The sequence below is a fragment of the Carcharodon carcharias genome, chromosome 2 (assembly GCF_017639515.1).
Source record: "Carcharodon carcharias isolate sCarCar2 chromosome 2, sCarCar2.pri, whole genome shotgun sequence".
Classification (NCBI taxonomy): Eukaryota; Metazoa; Chordata; class Chondrichthyes; order Lamniformes; family Lamnidae; genus Carcharodon; species Carcharodon carcharias.
In genome coordinates this window covers 118910209-118930396 of record NC_054468.1, presented here as the reverse complement: position 1 = coordinate 118930396, position 20188 = coordinate 118910209, and the positions used below count along the sequence as shown (strand labels likewise).

The 20188-nt window shown below is 43.0% G+C and overlaps 2 protein-coding genes across 8 annotated transcripts in view; one reads left to right on the top strand and one right to left on the bottom strand.

Annotated features, from left to right (window-relative positions):
* LOC121291264 (F-box only protein 48) overlaps positions 1-432 on the bottom strand; it is a 30052-nt gene extending 29620 nt beyond the window's left edge. For 4 of the 7 annotated variants that reach the window (XM_041212377.1, XM_041212383.1, XM_041212371.1 and 1 more), the window contains exon 1: positions 305-419. The gene's annotated coding sequence lies outside the window, so the exon portion shown is untranslated. Of the gene's footprint in view, positions 1-304 lie in introns of all 7 variants that reach the window. The other 3 variants (XM_041212356.1, XM_041212338.1, XM_041212352.1) reach the window with 2 other exon arrangements.
* A 136-nt stretch (positions 433-568) lies between these two features.
* Positions 569-20188, top strand: part of aplf (aprataxin and PNKP like factor) — a 53009-nt gene continuing 33389 nt past the window's right edge. Inside the window, exons 1-5 of the mRNA XM_041180575.1 lie at positions 569-776; positions 4114-4185; positions 12940-13100; positions 14287-14500; positions 19236-19365. Coding sequence (XP_041036509.1) covers positions 687-776; positions 4114-4185; positions 12940-13100; positions 14287-14500; positions 19236-19365 — 667 coding nt within the window. The 5' untranslated portion in view covers positions 569-686. The remainder of the gene's footprint in view (positions 777-4113; positions 4186-12939; positions 13101-14286; positions 14501-19235; positions 19366-20188) is intronic.

Below are 20188 nucleotides of genomic sequence, written 5' to 3'. Positions count from 1 at the left end.
CTTCCCCCCCATGAACCCCGCTCTCCCCCTATTAAACCCATTCTCCCCCATTAAACCTGCTCTTACCCCATTAAACCCACTCTTCCCCCCATGAACCCCGCTCTCCCCCTACTAAATCCATTCTCCCCCCCATTAACCCTGCTCCTCACCCCTTTAAACCCTCTCTCTCAACCCACCCTTTAACCCTCCCTCCTGCTTAAATCCGACTCTCTCGCCCCATCAACCCCGCTCTCTCCTGATTAATCCCACTTTCTCCCCTTTAACCCCACTCTCTCTCCATTACCCCTTTATTTCACTTTCTCACATTTTTTTTCATTTTTGGGGGGGTTTAAATCTCCGACGGTTGACGGTTGTTTACATGAAACGCCAAGCTCCCGTTTCCGTGACAGACCCAGGAGGCGACGCGCAGGCGCGAGAGCCGGCCGTCGTGAGGGTGGCTGAAGTGCGCAGGCGCATTGACCGGCTGTCGCGAGGGGGCGAAATAGCGCAGGCGCAACGGCGGGCTATCGTGAAGAGGCGCAAGCGCAGTGGCTGACTGCCGTGAGGCGGGCGCAGGCGCCGTGGGGGAGGCTGGGAGTTGTAGTTCGGGCTTTTTGAGTTTCGGGTCTGGGGAGTTTGTGTTGAGGCGGAAGGCTGACTGTGACGGGGGTGGGGGGAATGTGAACTCCCGGTATCGAGGGGGACAGATGGAGCTGGAGCTGGAGCCGGAGGATGGGAGTGGGAGCATCGCTTTAGAGAGCGGCCTGACCGCTATCGGCCGGGGCCCCAAGCTCCGGGTAAGTGTTCCCGCGCCCAGCCGGGGACTGCAACTCCCAATCCCGCACCCACCACTGGGACTCCTGCGTGCCCACCCCCGCCACCCCTTCACCCCCTCCCTACCTCAGCACCACCCCACCCTTCAACCCCCCCTCACATTCTCCTCCTCCCCCTCACATTTCCCCTTCACCCCCTCCTCACATTCCCCCTTCAGCACCCCCCTCACATTCCCCCTTCAGCACCCCCCTCATTCCCCCTTCAGCCCCCCCTCACATTCCCCCTTCAGCCCCCCTCACACTCCCCCTTCACCCCCCCACATTCCCCCTTCACCCCCCCTCACATTCCCCCTTCACCCCCCCTCACATTCCCCCTTCACCCCCCCCCACATTCCCCCTTCACCCCCCCTCACATTCCCCCTTCACCCCCCCTCACATTCCCCCTTCACCCCCCCTCACATTCCCCCTTCACCCCCCCCACATTCCCCCTTCAACCTCCCTCACATTCCCCCTTCAACCTCCCTCACATTCCCCCCTCGCCCCCCTCACATTCCCCCCTCGCCCCCCTCACATTCCCCCCTCGCCCCCCTCACATTCCCCCCTCGCCCCCTCACATTCCCCCCTCGCCCCCTCACATTCCCCCCTCGCCCCCTCACATTCCCCCCTCGCCCCCTCACATTCCCCCCTCGCCCCCTCACATTCCCCCCTCGCCCCCTCACATTCCCCCCTCGCCCCCTCACATTCCCCCCTCGCCCCCTCACATTCCCCCCTCGCCCCCTCACATTCCCCCCTCACCCCCTCACATTCCCGCCTCGCCCCCCCTCACATTCCCCCCTCGCCCCCCCTCACATTTCCCCCTCGCCCCCCCCTCACATTTCCCCCTCGCCCCCCCCTCACATTCCCCCCTCGCCCCCCCCCTCACATTCCCCCTTCACCCCCCCTCACATTTCCCCTTCACCCCCCTCACATTTCCCCTTCACCCCCCTCACATTCCCCCATTCACCCCCCCTCACATTCCCCCTTCCCCCCCCTCACATTCCCCCTTCACCCCCAGCCCCTCACATTCCCCCTTCACCCCCAGCCCCTCACATTCCCCCTTCACCCCCAGCCCCTCACATTCCCCCTTCACCCCCAGCCCCTCACATTCCCCCTTCACCCCCAGCCCCTCACATTCCCCCTTCACCCCCAGCCCCTCACATTTCCCCTTCACCCCCAGCCCCACACATTTCCCCTTCACCCCCAACCCCACACATTTCCCCTTCACCCCCAACCCCTCACATTTCCCCTTCACCCCCAACCCCTCACATTTCCCCTTCACCCCCAACCCTTCACATTTCCCCTTCACCCCCAACCCTTCACATTTCCCCTTCACCCCCACCCCCTCACATTCCCCCTTCACCCCCCCCCTCACATTCCCCCTTCACCCCCCCTCACATTCCCCCTTCACCCCCCTCACATTCCCCCTTCACCCCCCTCACATTCCCCCTTCACCCCCCCCTCACATTCCCCCTTCACCACCCCCCCTCACATTCCCCCTTCACCACCCCCCCCCACATTCCCCCTTCACCCCCCCCTCACATTCCCCCTTCACCCCCCCCCTCACATTCCCCCTTCACCCCCCCTCACATTCCCCCTTCACCCCCCCCTCACATTCCCCCTTCACCCACCCCCCTCACATTCCCCCTTCACCCACCCCCCTCACATTCCCCCTTCACCCCCCCCCTCACATTCCCCCTTCACCCCCCCCTCACATTCCCCCTTCACCCCCCCCTCACATTCCCCCTTCACCCCCCCCTCACATTCCCCCTTCACCCCCCCCTCACATTCCCCCTTCACCCCCCCCTCACATTCCCCCTTCACCCCCCCCCTCACATTCCCCCTTCACCCCCCCCTCACATTCCCCCTTCACCCCCCCCTCACATCCCCCCTTCACCCCCCCCCTCACATTCCCCCTTCACCCCCCCCCCTCACATTCCCCCTTCACCCCCCCCCCTCACATTCCCCCTTCACCCCCCCCTCACATTCCCCCTTCACCCCCCCCCCTCACATTCCCCCTTCACCCCCCCCCCTCACATTCCCCCTTCACCCCCCCCCTCACATTCCCCCTTCACCCCCCCCCCCTCACATTCCCCCTTCACCCCCCCCCCCTCACATTCCCCCTTCACCCCCTCGCCCTGCGTTGGCGCTCCTTCCCCCTTCATCCCCCAACTTTTCACTCTCTCACCACCCCCCCCCCCCCCCCCCCCGCCCCCGCCCCAAGGCCCAAACCCCCACCCTGACCGCTACCCCAGGCTATAACAACCTCCAGTGTGGTCCCAGTCACCCCAATTACATCGAGCCTACAGAAATGGGCAATTGGCCCACCTGGTCTATGCTGGTGTTTTGGCTCCACACGACCTCCTCCATGTCTTTTCACCTCGCTACATCCACCCCTTTCAATCCTTCTCTGCTCACATTTTTAAAATCTCTCCCCAAGTAACTGGCAATTGCATTTTCAAGCTCCCAACTGCCAGTTCACAACATCAGTTCTACAATCATTGATTTGCACAGCCACATTTAGTTCCATGTTTAATACCTTTGTCCACAGAAAATCCATTACTGTTTCTCATCTTGAATCTTCACCTGGCCTGGCCTCAATCTTTTCTCTCTCTAGTCCAAGATATGCATAACTGGCATAGCCCATTTCTCATTCAGACCTGCTTGGGTAACATCAATCATTATCAGACTTGACTCTCCTCTGCCAACATCACTGATTACTCCAGGATCATCCTGGAAAGTAAAGATAATCCCAGCCTCCCTCTCCCTTAGGAATTGTCTCCATGAACTCCCCTCCCCTGCTGCTTGCACCTCATCTCTAACAACAGATGTGAGGAAGCTAAGAACTTCTTTGTCACTAAGTTTGAGATCTCCTGTTCAACTGTCTGTTGCTTCCCCTTACCCACAAAGTGAAACCTCCCCCATGCCCAGTGTTCCCCTATAAGCTGCCTAGTGACAATGTAACAATTGTCAATGTGCCGTGCCCAACCAACATTGCCTTTAAAATGGGTGTGTGCGCAGTTTTGTAGCAATCTTAAAGGGACAGCACTGTACAACATGTAGACCACATACAGCAGAGAAAAATTAGAGGGGACATTACCCCTGTCCCCCGAACACACAAATCTCCCAATTTTTTAAAATCTATCTCCTGTCATGATGTCTCTGTCAACTCATCTGTGAGACCTACCTTTTACTCAGTTGACTCTAAAGCCAGTATGAGCGCCTATGCAATTGGGGATCTTAAGTGTGCTTTCAAATAGGAAAATCCAATGTTGTTGTAATAATAAGTAGCTTTTCTTTTTGGTGGGGTGTCTTTCATTTTTAGGTTTCTGATAAACGAGTGTCCAGAAACCATGGTCTGCTGGAGGTCGTTGATGGGAAGTTGCGCATCAAACCAGTGAGTAGGATTCTGCCTGAACAGCGTTTCCAGTTCTTCTATAGTCACATACAGTAGTTAATGTCTGCAGTCAGGCTGTTCAGAAAACACCCAATCTCATCTAATCTCAGAAGTGAAGCAGAGTTAGGCCTGGTTAGTACTTGAATGGCATTCTGCCTCGGAATACCAGGTGTAGTAGGTTATAATGCTCAAAGTTTTCTGTGATTGCAGGGCGTACACTGTTTAGTTGATCTGGGTAATTTTATGTCTTAACTTTAATATTAGTGCCTCTGAGTTCCAATAGGGTGCAACTCTGGGGCTGTTCTTCTGGTTAGTGATCTTGAGGTAACTCAATTTGTCACCCTTATTGGCCTAATCAAGCAAAGGCACTGTTCATATTTGAAAATCATGAAATTCTGACTCAGCTGTGTCTCCAATTCAGCTCTTGGTAAATGATTCACCTTTACTGTCACTGAGTCAAAATCCTGGAACTCCCTCCCTAATAGCACTGTGGGTGTACCTATGCCACATGGACTGCAGCGGTTCAAGGAAGTGACTCAACATCACTTTTTCAAGGGCAATTAGGGATGGGCAGTAATTGCTGGTCCAGCCAGCGATGCCCACATCCCAAAGATGAATGAGTAAAAAAATTTCCATTATTTGAACTAAGGCTAACGTGTGTCTTTTAGTTTCTGAATGCAGGGCTCATGCTGAATTGAGGGAGAGCATACTGGAGAAAAGTGAGTTTAGCAATATAAAAACCTCACCACATTGAGGTGTATTACACATTTATATATATTGTTATGACATGGCAGATGATGTGTGTCAGGTGGACCAAATCCAGAAGGGAAACTTGGCCACACTATCACAACAGTTTTGCAATTTGTATTTTTTGAGATGTATGCGTTGAATTCAGAAGTAATGAGTCCACCAAGACATTTAGAGATTTTAAATATTAAATTAAAATATTCATTAACAAAATAAAAGATTTCAAGCACTTAAGACTGCAGTTACTTAATTCTATAACAACTCCTAAAATTTCTAATTGACTCAACTCCCAGTTACACACCCCTTTAAGGCAACAGTCCAAAATAGATTTTAGATTTAAAAAAAACACAGCAAGTTAGCACAGTACCCAATTGGCAGTGGAATTCTAAATTACTTTCTCCAACTTTAGTTACTGGACACAGCTGACTTATGCACAAATGGCTGGAGGCTTCTTGAAGGCTGTTTCGCACACACCTGTTAGATCTTAAATGGCCCTCACCTCACATAACCTTTCAATCTTCTTTTATATATGTTTCTCTCTCTTTAATATGTAAATTCTATTCTTCCATATGTCTTTGGAACGGTACCTTTCCCATAATATAAAAACTTTCATGTTGCCAATATTATCAGTAGCCTTTGGGAAAAATAAACACACTTCCTAGCCTTGTTTCTCTGGCTAGTTGTAAACAGACTAGCATCCCTTTGAAAGCCAAACAATCCCTTCACTTATCTAAAAATGCAAATTCCCTTCACACCTTACATGCTAAGACAGCATCCATGTTTACTCATTAGCATTTCAAGTACATTTCTACACCTAGCTTCTTTTCATAATTTCAGGCTTACAGTCTACCTGACTGCCAATGTAATTAAAATACACAGACCTGACTATACTTGCACCCATAAACCTACTTTACAATAAACCAGAAAAATATTATGAAAATTATACTCTTGTTACAATAGGTAGATATAAATATGTATATATGCCTGGGGTGGCGGAACTGACCTATGAGGAGAGATTGAGTCGGTTAGGATTATATTCGCTGAAGTTCAGAAGAATGAGGGGGGATCTCATAGAAAACTAAAACAATTTTAACAGGACTGGACAGGGTAGATGCAGGAAGGATCTTCCCGATGGTGGGGGAGTCCAGAACCAGTGGTCACAGTCTGAGGACACGGGGTGGACCGTTTAGGACTGGGATGAGGAGAAATTTCTTCACCCAGAGAATGGTGAGCCTGTGGAATTCGCTACTGCAGAAAGTAGTTGAGACCAAAAAATTGTATGTTTTCAAGGAGTTAGATATAGCTCTTGGGGCGAAAGGCATCAAAAGATATGGTGAGAAAGCGGGGAGCAGGTTATTGAGTTGGATGATCAGCCATGATCATAAAGAATGGCGGAGCAAGCTTGAAGGGCCGAATGGCCTACTCTTGCTCCTTTTTTTATGTTTCTATAAATATCTTAATTAATATTTTGGTTTCTTCATTTTATAAACCTCAAAAGTCATGAAAGCTAAATTAATTATTCACATTTTAATTTAAATTCAGTTAATAAATCTGGAATTGAAAGCTAGCCTCAGTTGAGACATTAGCCGCGTGATAACTATGATTTATTGTCTGGTTCACTAATGTCCTCTAGGGAGGGAAATCTACCATCCTTAACTGGTCTGGCCTACATGTGACTCCAGGCCCAGAGTAATGTGGTTGACTCTTAACTTCCCTCTGAAATGGCCTAGTGAGCCACTCAGCTCGAGGGCAATTAGGAATGGGCAACAAATGCTGGTCTTGCCAGTGACACCCACATCCATTGAAAGAATAAAGAAAGAAAAAAAGTGAGCTGGGCTCCTCTACTTGATTGAAGAATTGTGTAAAATTCAACCAGTGGTAAACACAGTCACATAGTGTGGTGTGCCCTCTCGTTAATGCCAACTACTACAAAAGGTGAAGAATATAACAGACTTTAAGAGAACATAGACAGGTGGAGTGGGTGGACATGTGGCAGGTAAAATTCAATGCAGTAAAGTGTGAATTGATGCATCTTAGTAGGAAGAGTGAGGAGGGAGAGTACAAGCTAAATGGTACAATTTTAAAAAGGGTGCAAGGACAGTGAAACCTGGGGGTGTTTGTGCACATATCTTTGAAGGTGTCGATGCAGGTTAACCATGTAGTGAATAAAGCAAATCAAATTCTGGGCTTTCTAGATAGATAGAGGCATAAAGTACAAAAAACACCAGGAAGTTGTGCCTAAACTCAGTAAAACGCTAGTTCAGCCTCAGTCAAATTGCATCCAATTCTGGGCACCACACTTTAGGAAGGATGTGAAGACTTTAGAGAGGAAATGAAAGAGATTTACTGGAATGATTCCAGGGATGAAGGGTTACAGTTACGTAGATAGACTGGGGAAGCTGGGATTATTCTCCTTAGAGCATTGAAGGCTAAAAGCAGAATTTGGTAGAGGTGTTCAAAATCTTGAAGGGTTTAGATAGAGTCAGTAAAGGAGAACTGTTCCATTGGTTGGAGGGTGAATAAGCACACAGATTTAAGGTAATTGGCAAAAGAGCCATAGGAAAATCATTTTATTCGATGAGTGGTTAAGATTTGGAATGCACTGGCTGATAGGATGGTGGATACAGATTCGATAATAGCTTTAAAAAGGAAATTGGATATATGCTGGAAAGTGAAAAAATTGCAAGGATACAGGAAAGAGCAGTGCTGTACTATTTTATGATATCATGCCTAAACATAGACTAAGAGACATAGGCCTCTCAGAAGAAGCTGAGGGTTGAATTTGTTCAGCTGGATTTGATTGGATTAAATTATTTCTCAACCCAGTCTCCCAGTGATTGGTTAAAAGGTCATGGTGGACTTCAGAGACGTTTCCATTATTCCATCTTTCCATCCATGTTAGACAACCAGGAAGAAGATTTTGTTGAGGTTCATGGGGATGAGAATTTCAGTCTTTGTCTCTCATTCAATGCTGCAAAGTGTTCATCTTTGGTCCTTAAAAGGCAGAGATGCTCTCAGTGAATCAGTTCCTTGGGACTTAATTACAAACTCTGGCCATGAATAAATGGATGGCTGTGAGATGGGAAGGTCATGCCAATTTTTTTTAGCTTTGATTACTGAGATTTGATGTTGCTTTAAATGTTTCTTTGAGTTATTATTGTTTTTTTGTTTATTGTTCCATGGGTGTTACAGATGTTGAACGTTTGCCACTTTAATTTAGGCTTTTACTCATCGCTGTAATACCAATTCATCGTCAGAATGGATCAGCAAGTAATTTAATCCCCAAAAAAGAAACTGAGGTTTGCGGAAAATCCAACTCTTTCTACCCATGTGTCTGGCTGAGTGTGTGTGTCCATCTGCCAGGCATTTATAACTTGTACCTTATTGTTTTCTTTTAAGCAAAATGCTCATTATAGTGACCAAACATTATCTTTGGCCAAACAGATTATATGTGCTGTCAAGAAAACCAGAAATTGTATTATTTTCCTTCTGTTAATAACCCAGTTATATTTCTTATGTACTGTTAGACAGGCTGTTGGGAATTTGTAAATATGGTAATTGGAGTAAGAGCCAGAGTGACTGCAAGAGTCTAAAACCACCAGTAAGAAGTGATTTTGATATGTTAATGAACCAAGAGGAACTTCAGTCAGAATTTTACGTAAAACAATAACATGAGTAATTTTGAATTGAGTCGTTTTAGTTCAAAGGGGGATATATGCAAGTTGTAAAAAGCTGTAAATTAGGTAAAGATAGGGTAAGTTTGTTTTTTTATGAGCCTAAGAGCTAATGTAAAGAAGAGTCTAATCAATTCTGGGAAGAAAGTATTTCTGAAGAGAATGGTTGAAACAATAGCAAGATAAAAGGGAAGGAATGCATTTAAGGAAATACTGAAGCCTAGTTGGGGATAGCTGTTTAGATCTCCCAGAAGGCAGCAGGGTAGCTAGTCAGAACTCCCAGAAGACTGGGAGAACCAGGTACTCAACCTCTGAGGACACCCCAAGAAAAAAATGGCACTGTGTGGTAAAAATTACTGGAATTTTATAGATTTTAAAATCTATAAGGATAGTTGCTGAACAAAAAAGGGGACGGTTAGCTCTGAGGGTAGTTAAATTAAGATCTTGTGGAATTGCTTTAAAGTGCTGTCTACTGTGCGAAGCCATTCTTTTGTTGAAGTGTTATTGTGTTTTTTTCTTCTTTTAATAAATGTTTACCATAAAATCATCACAGGTATTCAGAGACATAATTTCCCGATTTCATAACCTCTCCTCATATTATACAAATTGCAAAAATATCCGCTGGGATTTGGCTCAGCATTTACCATCAGCCATGTCATAACAGCGCAAGGACCATTAAATAAATGGGGTTAAAAAACTACACCTGTGTTCTAGCCACATTTTCTGCCAATACAAGAGGGGAAGGAAATTTTGACTTAATCATCAGTAATGTGTTTTTTTTTGGAAATATATTTGTTATCTAGAAGAGTGGCATCCATTGTACATTGTGCAGAACTTGCCATATTTGAACATTAAACATAAGTTTCTTCCTGTATCCAAGTAAAGTCACTCGTTGGTTTAACTTTTCCACAAATGTTATGACTATTATTAGTAAAGCTGATTATTTCAAATATTGGTGTTACTTGGGAATGGTATGTAGAATGCTTTGCTAGAATGCAGAACGAAGTTCTTCGAGGTGTTTTGCACCAGATTCCTGTAGAGGGCAGCTAATTCCTATTAATCACTACTTTTGAGTCTGGCCAGTAGTTGCAAATAATGTCTAATCTACATTAGGGAATAGAATTTTACTCTTGCTAACAAGAACTTGCATTTTCATACTGTTGTAGCAGACACTAACTTGCATTTATATTGTCTTTAACATTGTAAATTATTCTAAGACAATTCATGGGAACATTACCTGGCCAAAATTTGACACTCAGCCACTATGAGATATTAGGACAGGTTAAAAAGAAGTACACTTTAAAGGAGGACAAAGAGGCATAGAGGTTTAGGCAGCAAATTCCAGACCTTAGGGCCGAGATAGTTAAAGGCCACGGTTGCTAACAGTGTGGGGCAAAGGAAATTAGGGCTGAAGGAGGTTGAAATTGGAGGAATGAAGAGATCTGAATGTTGGGCTGGAGGAGGTTACAGGGATAGGGAAGGGTAAAGTCATGGAGGGATTTGAACTTGAGGTTGAGAATTTTACATTTAAGGTGTTGCTGGACCATGATCTACTGTGGGTCAAAAGAGCATAGGGCTGATGAGTGAATAGTAGTTATTGTGGGGTATGGGCAGTAGAGCATTGGATGAGCTGAAGTTTACAGAGGTGGATAATGAGAGGCTGGCCAGAAGAGCATTGGAATAGTAGATCTGATGAAAGGTCATTCCGACCTGAAACGTTAACTCAGTTTCTGTCCACAGATGCTGCCTGACCTGCTGAGTATTTGCCACATTTTTTTTATTTATATATAAATAGTGAAGTTTAGAGATAACAGAAGTATGAATGAGAGTTTCTGCAGCAGTCTACAAATAGACTTTCTAAATACATAGAAGCAGATTATCACATTTGTCTGCTCAAAATATTAGATTTTACTCCATTATCCCCATTCAACTGTCATTCTATATTGCTGTTATCTTTTTCATGTTTAAATTGAACCCTGGAGAAGCAAAACAGCAGCCTTTTGCAGTGAGACCTAATAAGCTGTAAATAAGAATGATAGGACAGTTCTTCATGCTCTCTTCAACCCTGGGGTTTAATCTGTTTCATTGACAAGTCCAAAAGAATTTATATTAACACACAGTGCAACTTTATGTTACGATGTACTAGTTCAGATTGGGAATTTTCAGAAAAATAAGCATGAACTATTAATGGTTAGCCAATTACACCTCTCTGAAACCATCCACAAGTGAGCAAAACTTTTAATACTGATATGATTCTACTGAAACTTATTAAATGCAAGCAAGGGAATGATTGATGAGCAGTAGCAGAGAATAATATGTTTGGGCTGCACTTTCATAGTTCATTTGTCTGTTTCTTAAATTAGGAAATTTTATCCCATGAGGTAGCTGGTGTGGTCACCCTCCATCTATTGCTAACTAATGAAACTTGAGCCTAGCATCTCCTTCCTGTGAATTCAGGTTAGTGCTTAATGGAAGATGGGTGGCATGTCCAACTGTTGGCCATTTACCCTGTCTGCATTTAAGTGTCAGCCTGCTTGAATTTGAAAATGTTGACAACTATAATACATGACGATGCTTGTCTTTATGTTGAGATACTCTGTCAAATTTACTGCAGGAATCTAGTGCTCCTGCAGCATTTTCGATCAGAGCCAGATGGTATACACTTCCATGTAGCTTGATATATTCCAAATGCCTGAGAAGGGAGTCCACGTTTTTAAAGTGACTGGGCATGGTTTCTAAAACATTAATAAAAAGAAATCACAGACTCCAATGTAGTGAAAAACAGAACTTGGCTTATTCAGCAACTGGAAACCAAGACGCAATTCAAAAAGGGTGGAATTATGGAATCTGATCCCAAAATACTGCTAATAATGGCCTCAGGGCACTTGATTTTTATTTTATTCGTTAATGGGATGTGTGCGTCGCTGGCTAGGCCAGCATTTGTTGCCCATCCCTAATTGCCCTTCAGAAGGTGGTGGTGAGCCACCTTCTTAAACTGCTCCAGGCCATGTGCTGTAGATCTTAGGAAGGGGGTTCCAGTATTTTGATCCAGCAACAGTGAAGGAACGAAAATGTGATTCCAAGTCAGGATTGTGTGGGACCTGGAGGGGAACTTGCAGGCGATGGTGTTCCCATGCATTCGCTGCCTTTGTCCTTCTAATTGGTAGAAGTCGCAGGTTTGGAAGGTGAACTCTTTCACCAAGAAGTAGTCTTGGTGAGTTGCTTCCGTGCACCTTGTGGATGGTACGCACTGCTTCCACTGTGCAGTGGTGGTGGAGGGAGTGAATGTTGAAGGTGATGGATGGGATGCCAATCAAGTGGGCTGCTTTGTCCTGGATCGTGTCAAGTTAGAGCTGTGCTCATCCTGGCAAATGGAGAGTATTCTATCATACTCCTGACTTGTGTCTTGTGGATTGTGGAAAGGCTTTGGGGAGTCAGGTGGTGAGTTACTCATTGCAGAATTCCCACATTTGACTTGCTCTTGTATCCACAATATTTATATAACTGGTCCAGTTCAATTTCTGGTTAATGGCTACCCCCTGGATGTTCATATAGGCGGATTCAACAATGATGATGCCATTGAATGTCAAGGGGAGATGGTTAAGTTCTCTTTTGTTGGGTTTAGCCATTACCTTGAGTTAGACCTACCATTTTACAATAATTACAAGTTTTGCTATATTGCTGAGAGGGTATTGATGATGTATTATGATTGAAATGGAATTATTTTGTACACTCATGGAAGAACTCTTTGAAAATGATGCCGCTCAGTTGGTTTAATAGTTCCACTCCTTCAGGTACTAAAAGACAACTATTTCAATTTTAATCTCTTTACCAAAAAACTCCAATGGCTTTTGTCAAGGCAAATGATGCAGTTTTCATGGAAAAATTGTTGGAATGTCAGAATGCGTTTCTCGAAATGAAACAGAAACCCCAGAAACCAATGTGAAATCAGAAATAAAAGCAGAAAAGTGCAGGAAATACTCAGCAGGTCAGGCAACATCCGTGGAGAGAGAAGCAGAGTTTCAGGCTGCTGATCTTTTATCAGATTGGAAAAAGTTAGAGATTTAACATTCAACAACAACAACTTATATAGGACCTTTAACAGTGATAAATCAACTCAGGGTAACAAAAGCATACATGAGAGTTTCAGCAGTAGATGAGCTGAGGCAGGGCGGAATTGGGCAATGTTGCGTACTGCTCAACTATGTTGTGGACCTCCTGGAAAGTTTTCACAGACTCCAGCTTGAGAAACACTGCATTCCTTGACCAGTTATTGTTGTTAGGATATCAATTTGCATCAGGTGCTGGTCATCTCTCTTGTTCTTTTTTCCAGTTGCACGTTAATCCATGCTTCTATCGGTCCTCAAGTGGAGACCAGCTTCTGCCCCTGGAGAAAGATAAATGGCACTGGCTGAATCCAGGCGACTCCTTTTCTTTGCTGCCAAACAAATATATATATAAAGTCATCACTCCCAGTTTTGACCACACTTTAAGGTGACTCAGTTTAATTCAGAAACAGACAAACATTAATCACATCTATGTGGTGTGGATATATTCAACATTAATAGGGTGATGTTTTCATGAATAATATAACCTTGTTACCTTTCTAATACTTGACTTCACATTCCAACATTATAAAGTTTAGGAAAGTAATTTTTAATGAACATATTATCATAATATATTGTTAATAAGTACAAGCAAATCCATAAATCTTGTAACATTCAAACATTGTAGCATTCAAACCTTGGTTTGAATCTTAATCTACATTTGTACGGCAATCGATTGATGCTGTTGGTTTTTGCAGTTGCCAATTTTACATGCAGATCTCAGTAAGTGGTGGTGATTCACCATAAATCTATGGATTATTCTACTTTAAACTTGCTCCATGTTCCATGTGAATGTAAAATTGACAACAGGCAAAATTTAGTGGATCTGTAATTCTTCTTGTGTTCCTGTGCATCAGCATTTGAGATGTTCCATCTCAGGTAGGGGTTGAACATTGCAGTAAGGTTACAATTTATTCTGTTGCAAAAGTAAACCAAAAAACACCTATGCAAAGTGTGATTCTTAACAATTCTTTTCTGGCCCAGAAATGTTTCCCTCCCTTGAACCTCTCCCCATCCTTCAGCTTTTTCCATACCCTGCATCGACTGATCCTAAGAGTTAGTGACATTTATATTTAAAGTAAAATTTGTGGAATACATAACTTGCATTACTGCAGCACCACACTAATTTGAAGGAGCCTTTGAATTGAAGTACAGAAATTACTTTTCTCTTAAGTGTGATCAATTATAAACTGCAGAACAGTGTATCTCAAATAAGGCATTCAAAGAACCTACCTTGAGGAAATTAACAGATATTCATAAACTTATAATTGGATATAATATTTACTAAACTCATTAAACATGAATCATTTGTAAATTTATAAAGGTTCTTTTCACATGGGCTTTATCAGTCCTTAGTATTTTGCAGTCAGGATTTGTTTTGTTGGAGCATTTAAATGGTTGCACCAATTTGAACAGAACCACGAGAGGCAATTTAGTTTCAAATGAAATTGGCTGACATATTGGCATTCAAATTCAAATAAGAATTTTAATTAATGTGTATAATTTTTTTAGTCAATATTTAATTGAGGTAATGGAAATGTATTTATGCCACCTTTACAATTAATGCACTGCAGAAACAGTGATCTGTCAAGTTTTGAGGATATCACCGATGAGCAGTCCAATTCTCAGGGAAGTTTGCGCATGGGTAAAGGGGATGTCAACGAAGGCCAAGATGTATCTCAGGGTTACACAGAAAAGCCCACTGTATCATCTGGGGCTTTGACAACAGATGATCATTCCCGACAGCAATCCAGTGCAACTGAACCAAATAGCATTTTGGAGAACACGGTAAGGATTTGTGTAACTAGTCAACTTTCTGTCTTAAAATTTTAAACCAATTAATACTCTCTTAGCCCCGGTCTAACACTCTGCCTTTTGAGTAAGGGCCTGTTTTATATCCTGGAATCTCCTGGATTCAGACTGAGGCTTTTGGAGTTGAAACTGCTGCGGGTTTTGACTTACCCTGCAGGATAATTTAAATGTAAGCATATCAACATTAGTGTCCAAAAGGGTTTGATGTAGACTATCTTATTTGGCCATGGCTCCCAGACCAGGAAGTAGATGGATTGAGTTCGGGATTCTTAATACTGATTACTATCTATTGATTTTCTGCTGCAAGTGTGCGTGCGCGCGCTTGTGTGATCGACCGAAAACAAGACTGGCTCCACATCGAAATTACTAATATTGGGCTTGCACGAAAGGAACAACCGTTTATTTTATCCACCAGTTTGTTTTACAAGTTGTCACTAAATGGTTCTGTTTTTTCTTAATTGAATTGCTATTTAATCTAACTCTAGTAACTTGATTGTTATAGAGCTTTGTTCAAAGAGACTGTCACTTCGCTTTAGCCCTGTAACATTCTCTTACACTCATAACTTATGAATTTCATTAGTCTAAGATTTTTGTTGACCATAAAAAAATTATTGGCATATTGTGTAGGATATTTATTTCCCATAGTTTCTAGGTTAGTTTTGGAATGCTGTAGCAGAGCAAAGACACTGTGCCGCTTTCTCTGCTGTAAAACTTAGAGGATATATAGTCTTTTGTAAGAATGCTTGGAAATAGGAGTTATTTCAATGTAGAGATCACATGCTGAATGAATTTCAATTTCCTAGCATCATCTTATAAGGATGGCACAAACAGGAACATTGTCACTTCAATTTAGTTATTATATCTAATTCAAGCTCTCAAGGTTAGCAAAATACTTAGCTAAATTCACAAACCGTACACACCTCTAATCCCCACATAGAATTGCCACGACAACAGCAACTTGCAAATGTATAGCACCTTTATTGTAGTAAACTGTCCAAGGGGCTTCAACAGACAAAAATAGACGCTGAGCCAAAGAAGGGGATACCAGGAAGGTGACCAAAAGCTTGATCAAAGAGTGTTTTAAGAATGGTCTTCAAAGGAAAAGAGGGAGAATGGGGATTGCAGAACGCAGCTGAAGGCATAAGGGAGCTTTGGACTCCTTTCTCATTTAAATTTGCTTTGCTGCCTTAAACAACAGAGTATACACACATACATACAGTTGTAACAATGTAGGATCAGGTCTTTATTGAGACACCATACTCACAATTTCTATATGCAACAGTACACTTGTATTTCGATCACTACATTTCATGTAAATTGCTAATAAGTCATGAAACAAAGATGCATACAGGTGATTGTTTAACTTCAAGTAGTTGGTTATACTAAGATGCCTGCACAGGCCTAAGGTTTTTTTTTAATCCCTTCCAATTATCCAATTGCCATGGTTACATTGCCTTAGCTCATTAATATTCTCCATTTGCACCAGTGATCAGATTCCAGATCATTGCAGAAATTCTTGAGTGCTTCCTTTCAGGGATTGTATGATGTTCATCCTCTATCTTTAATTTCTGGAGATATCCTGCCTTTTGGTCCTTTGCACAGTGCGTATGGTACAGCCCCATATTCAGTTGAAAGCTGTTTTAACTCCTCTTTAGGGCTTTATTTAATTGTGCGCTGGCCCCACAGGCGCCCAGGGCATTCTGGTCACTTAGGTATTCAGCTCATGTGAACTGCTGTTCCAACAGAGTGGGGAGCAGGGGAAACCAGAAGAGGCCCTAGATGGAGGAATAGAGAACCAGAGGGGGATTGCAGGGCTGGAGGAGGCTACAGGGATAGAAGGGGGCAAGGCGACGAAGGAACTTTGAGCACAGGATCAAAATTTAAAATTAAAGATTTGGAGAGATTGGGTGCTAATGTAGCCCAGTGAGATCAGAAGTAATTAGCAAGTGGAATTTGGGTACAGGATCCAATAGGGACAGCAGAGTTTTGGGTAAACTGAAGCTTAGAGAATGGGAGGGTGGCCAGGAGAGCATTGGATTAATCCAGTCTTGGAGTGACAAAGGCAAGATGGGCTGAGACATAAATGAGCTAAGTTAAGCAGCCAGAATAGACAGACTATTTGATAGCGAGTTTTAGAATTGAATGTTCCTGGAGATTCAAGTGGCTTCTCGTACTGCTGCTCCTGTCAGTGAGTCTAAGTATTGATCTAGGACTATCTATGGTGAAACTCCTTGGCATCGTTGTTTCGTAAGCACCATGTTGTGCAGCAATTGATTTTAAACCAACAGGGTGTCATCAAAACTCAAGCTACTCTGTGGTGTTTTGTGAATAAGTTACCATGCCTTCTAACAGTTTACTTAAAATGATGCCCTAAAAATCTGATTAACATTTTTATGTGGAGTGATGCAAGTTATGATTGAAAGGTTAGCAGCATACATGCTAAGATGTGCTGCGGCTGGTCATTGTATAGTTACACTATCTAATCTTGTTAGGAATGCTTGGAAATAGGAGTTATTTCAATGTAGAGATCACATGCTGAATGAATTTCAATTTCCTAGCATCATCTTATAAGGATGGCACAAACAGGAACATTGTCACTTCAATTTAGTTATTATATCTAATTCAAGCTCTCAAGGTTAGCAAAATACTTAGCTAAGTTCACAAACCGTACACATCTCTAATCCCCACATTGAATTGCCGCGACAACAGCAACTTGCATATGTATAGCACCTTTATTGTAGTAAACTGTCCCAAGGGGCTGCAACAGACAAAAATAGACGCTGAGCCAAAGAAGGGGATACCAGGAAGGTGACCAAAAGCTTGATCAAAGAGTGTGTTTTAAGAATGGTCTTCAAAGGAAAAGAGGGAGAATGAGGATCTAGTTAACTGGATCTAATCTAGTCAGCGAAGTTTTAATTCGATCCTATCCTGTATTAAGTTTATTTTTAAAAAGAAAACAAGCCGCTCTTACTGTTCTTACTGGTGAATGTTTAGAGTCCTGGGCTGGGTATGAACTATCAGAATAAAAACAAAAAATGCTGGAAACTCACAGAAGTTGATTGGAAACTGAAAGGAAATTAAGTGAGCTATGGATGTAATCCTGTAATTAACTATTTGTATTAAACTGGCAGATGGAAATAGCTTGTAAACCCAAATTATATTTTACTCCCAGCAAAATAGGAATCAAAGTATTTGTGAAGTACTGACAAAGTTTATTGACTTAGCAGTGGATTAGTCATTTTGTACAAAGTCTGAAGTGTTAGCTGTGACTTAATTGGTAGCACTCTTGCCTTTAAGACAGAAGGTTCCGGGTTCAAGTCCCATTCCTGGATTTTAGCACAAAAGTTAAGGCTGACACTCCAGTACAGTACTGAGGTAGTGCTGCACTGTTGGAGGTGCCATCTTTCTGATGAGATGTTAAACTAAGATTCTGTTTGCCCTCATGTGTGGATGCAAAAGATCCCATGGCACTATTTTGAAAAAGAGCAGGGGAGTTCTCCCACATGTTCTGGCCAATATTTATCCTGCGATCAACGTCACAAAAACTGACTATCTGGTTGTCAGATTACCTGATTATCACATTGCTGGATGTGGGAGCTTTCTGTGCATAAATTGGCTGCCGCGTTTCCTGCATTAACAACAGTGATTACATTTCCAAAGTATTAATTGATTGTAAAGTGCTTTGAGACATCCAGTGGTTGTGAAAGGCAAGTCTTTTTCTTCCTGTCAAGAATCTGGAGGACCATAAGACATAGGAGCAGAAATTAGGCCATTCGGCCCATCGAGTCTGATCCGCCATTCAATCATGGCTGATAAGTTCCTCAACCCCATTCTCCCGCCTTCTTCCCGTAACCTTTTATCCCCTTACCAATCAAGAACCTATCTATCTCGGTCTTAAATACATTCAATGACTTGGCCTCCACAATGAATTCCATTGCCACAGTACCAGTTATGCTTTTGGCCTTGGAAGGCATTTTGTGGTACAGTTGACCCTTTCCCTACTTTGGAACCACAGATGCTTCCGCACACAGGACTTTTGTGTTAAACCTATTGTCATCCTAAAGTTACTTCCCGATTTCTCAATATGAATATTTTCAATTATGCAATAACTAAAGCAGGTTGAGAAATTTGGATTACATACATCATCCGCAATTGTACTGTTTTTCCAATTTTGTGCGAACTAGCTGAAATTATTTTTTCATGAGAAGGTTAAGTTTAAGAATTTAAGTTTCTTGGAATTGAAGCAAGAAACTGATAGCTTTCTAATTGTGTTACAAAGATGCATTTTATTACTGCCTTTACTTCTAGGTTTTACAAGTTGATAATTCAATCAAGGTTTTAAAACTTTTTTTTATTGTTAAATTATCAAGGAGTCTTTTCTGATGAGTTTTGAAAATGAAACTTTCTGGGCTCTCCCAGTGTTTCAGTTAAATCAAGTGAGCTGCTGAACCATACAAGCTAGTTAACTCATCTTGGATGAGGGGTCACTCAATTAGCATCAGTGCTTTCAGGTTGGTTGATAGGTCAGGAAGAATAAATCAGTCACAACTTTAGGTCTTGATTGTGACTGTGTAAATATCAAAAGAGGATGTGATTGAGTACTGTTGTGATGCCCCCATATTATTATTCCACTTGAGGTAAAACATTCAAATGGATTGTGAGGTAGTCTAATATGTCATCCACTAACCAAGCCAACCTTGTGTTCTTTCAGTCAAAGAGTGAGCTACTGAAGACAAGTCATGCACCACTGAACTCTGTGCAGCGGAAAAGGACCTTGCCAGCGTGGATGCTTCAAGTTATGTCAGAAATACAAAACCCTTCACCTGCAATCAATAAAAAAGGTAGGACTGCAGACTACTAAAGATAGTCCTGGCATTAACAGCAACTAATCTTGATTAAATTCCCTTTTGATGCAAGACTTTTACTTAATACTATTTTGCCCAGAAATATCCAGGATGACTGTGCAATTGTGCACCATCGTTATGGCCTGCAGATCTGAACTTCTGTTTTTAACAGTATTTTTGTGTAGCCATGTTGGTAATGTTATATATCATTGCTGTTTCTCCAAGAAAAGAAACACCAAAGTGCAAACTTGCTGTAGGTTCTGCAACGACGTTTTTTTTAAAAACCGATTTGGAAAGCTTTATGAGGATCACTGGTTCAAAACTTAAACTTTGCTAGAAGATTCAACTGTCATCCTCATCCGTCACTTGGATGAGGTATTAGACTGAGGCCTCTTTTGTCTTCTCAGATGGATGTAAAAGGTTCCGCGACACTATTGAAAGAAAAGCTGGGACATATTCCTATTGTGTAGGCTAAGATTTACCCGTCATTTTGCGCTGCTAGTTTATCCCATTGCTACTTGAGGGACTTGTAGGAAAATCATCTAGGCTAGGAATCTTGTGGTGAGTAACTCACCTCCTGACTCCCCAAAGCCTGTCCACCATTTATGAGGCACAAGTCGGGAGTGTAATGGAATACTCTCCATTTGCCTGGATGAGTTCAGTTCCAAGAACACGCGAGAAGTTGACACCATCCAGGACAAAGCAGCCCACTTGATTGAAACCCCATTCACTCCCTCCACCACCGATGCACAGTGGCAGCAATGTGTACCATCTACAAGGTGCACTACAGGAATTCACCAAGACTTCTTAGCACCTTCTA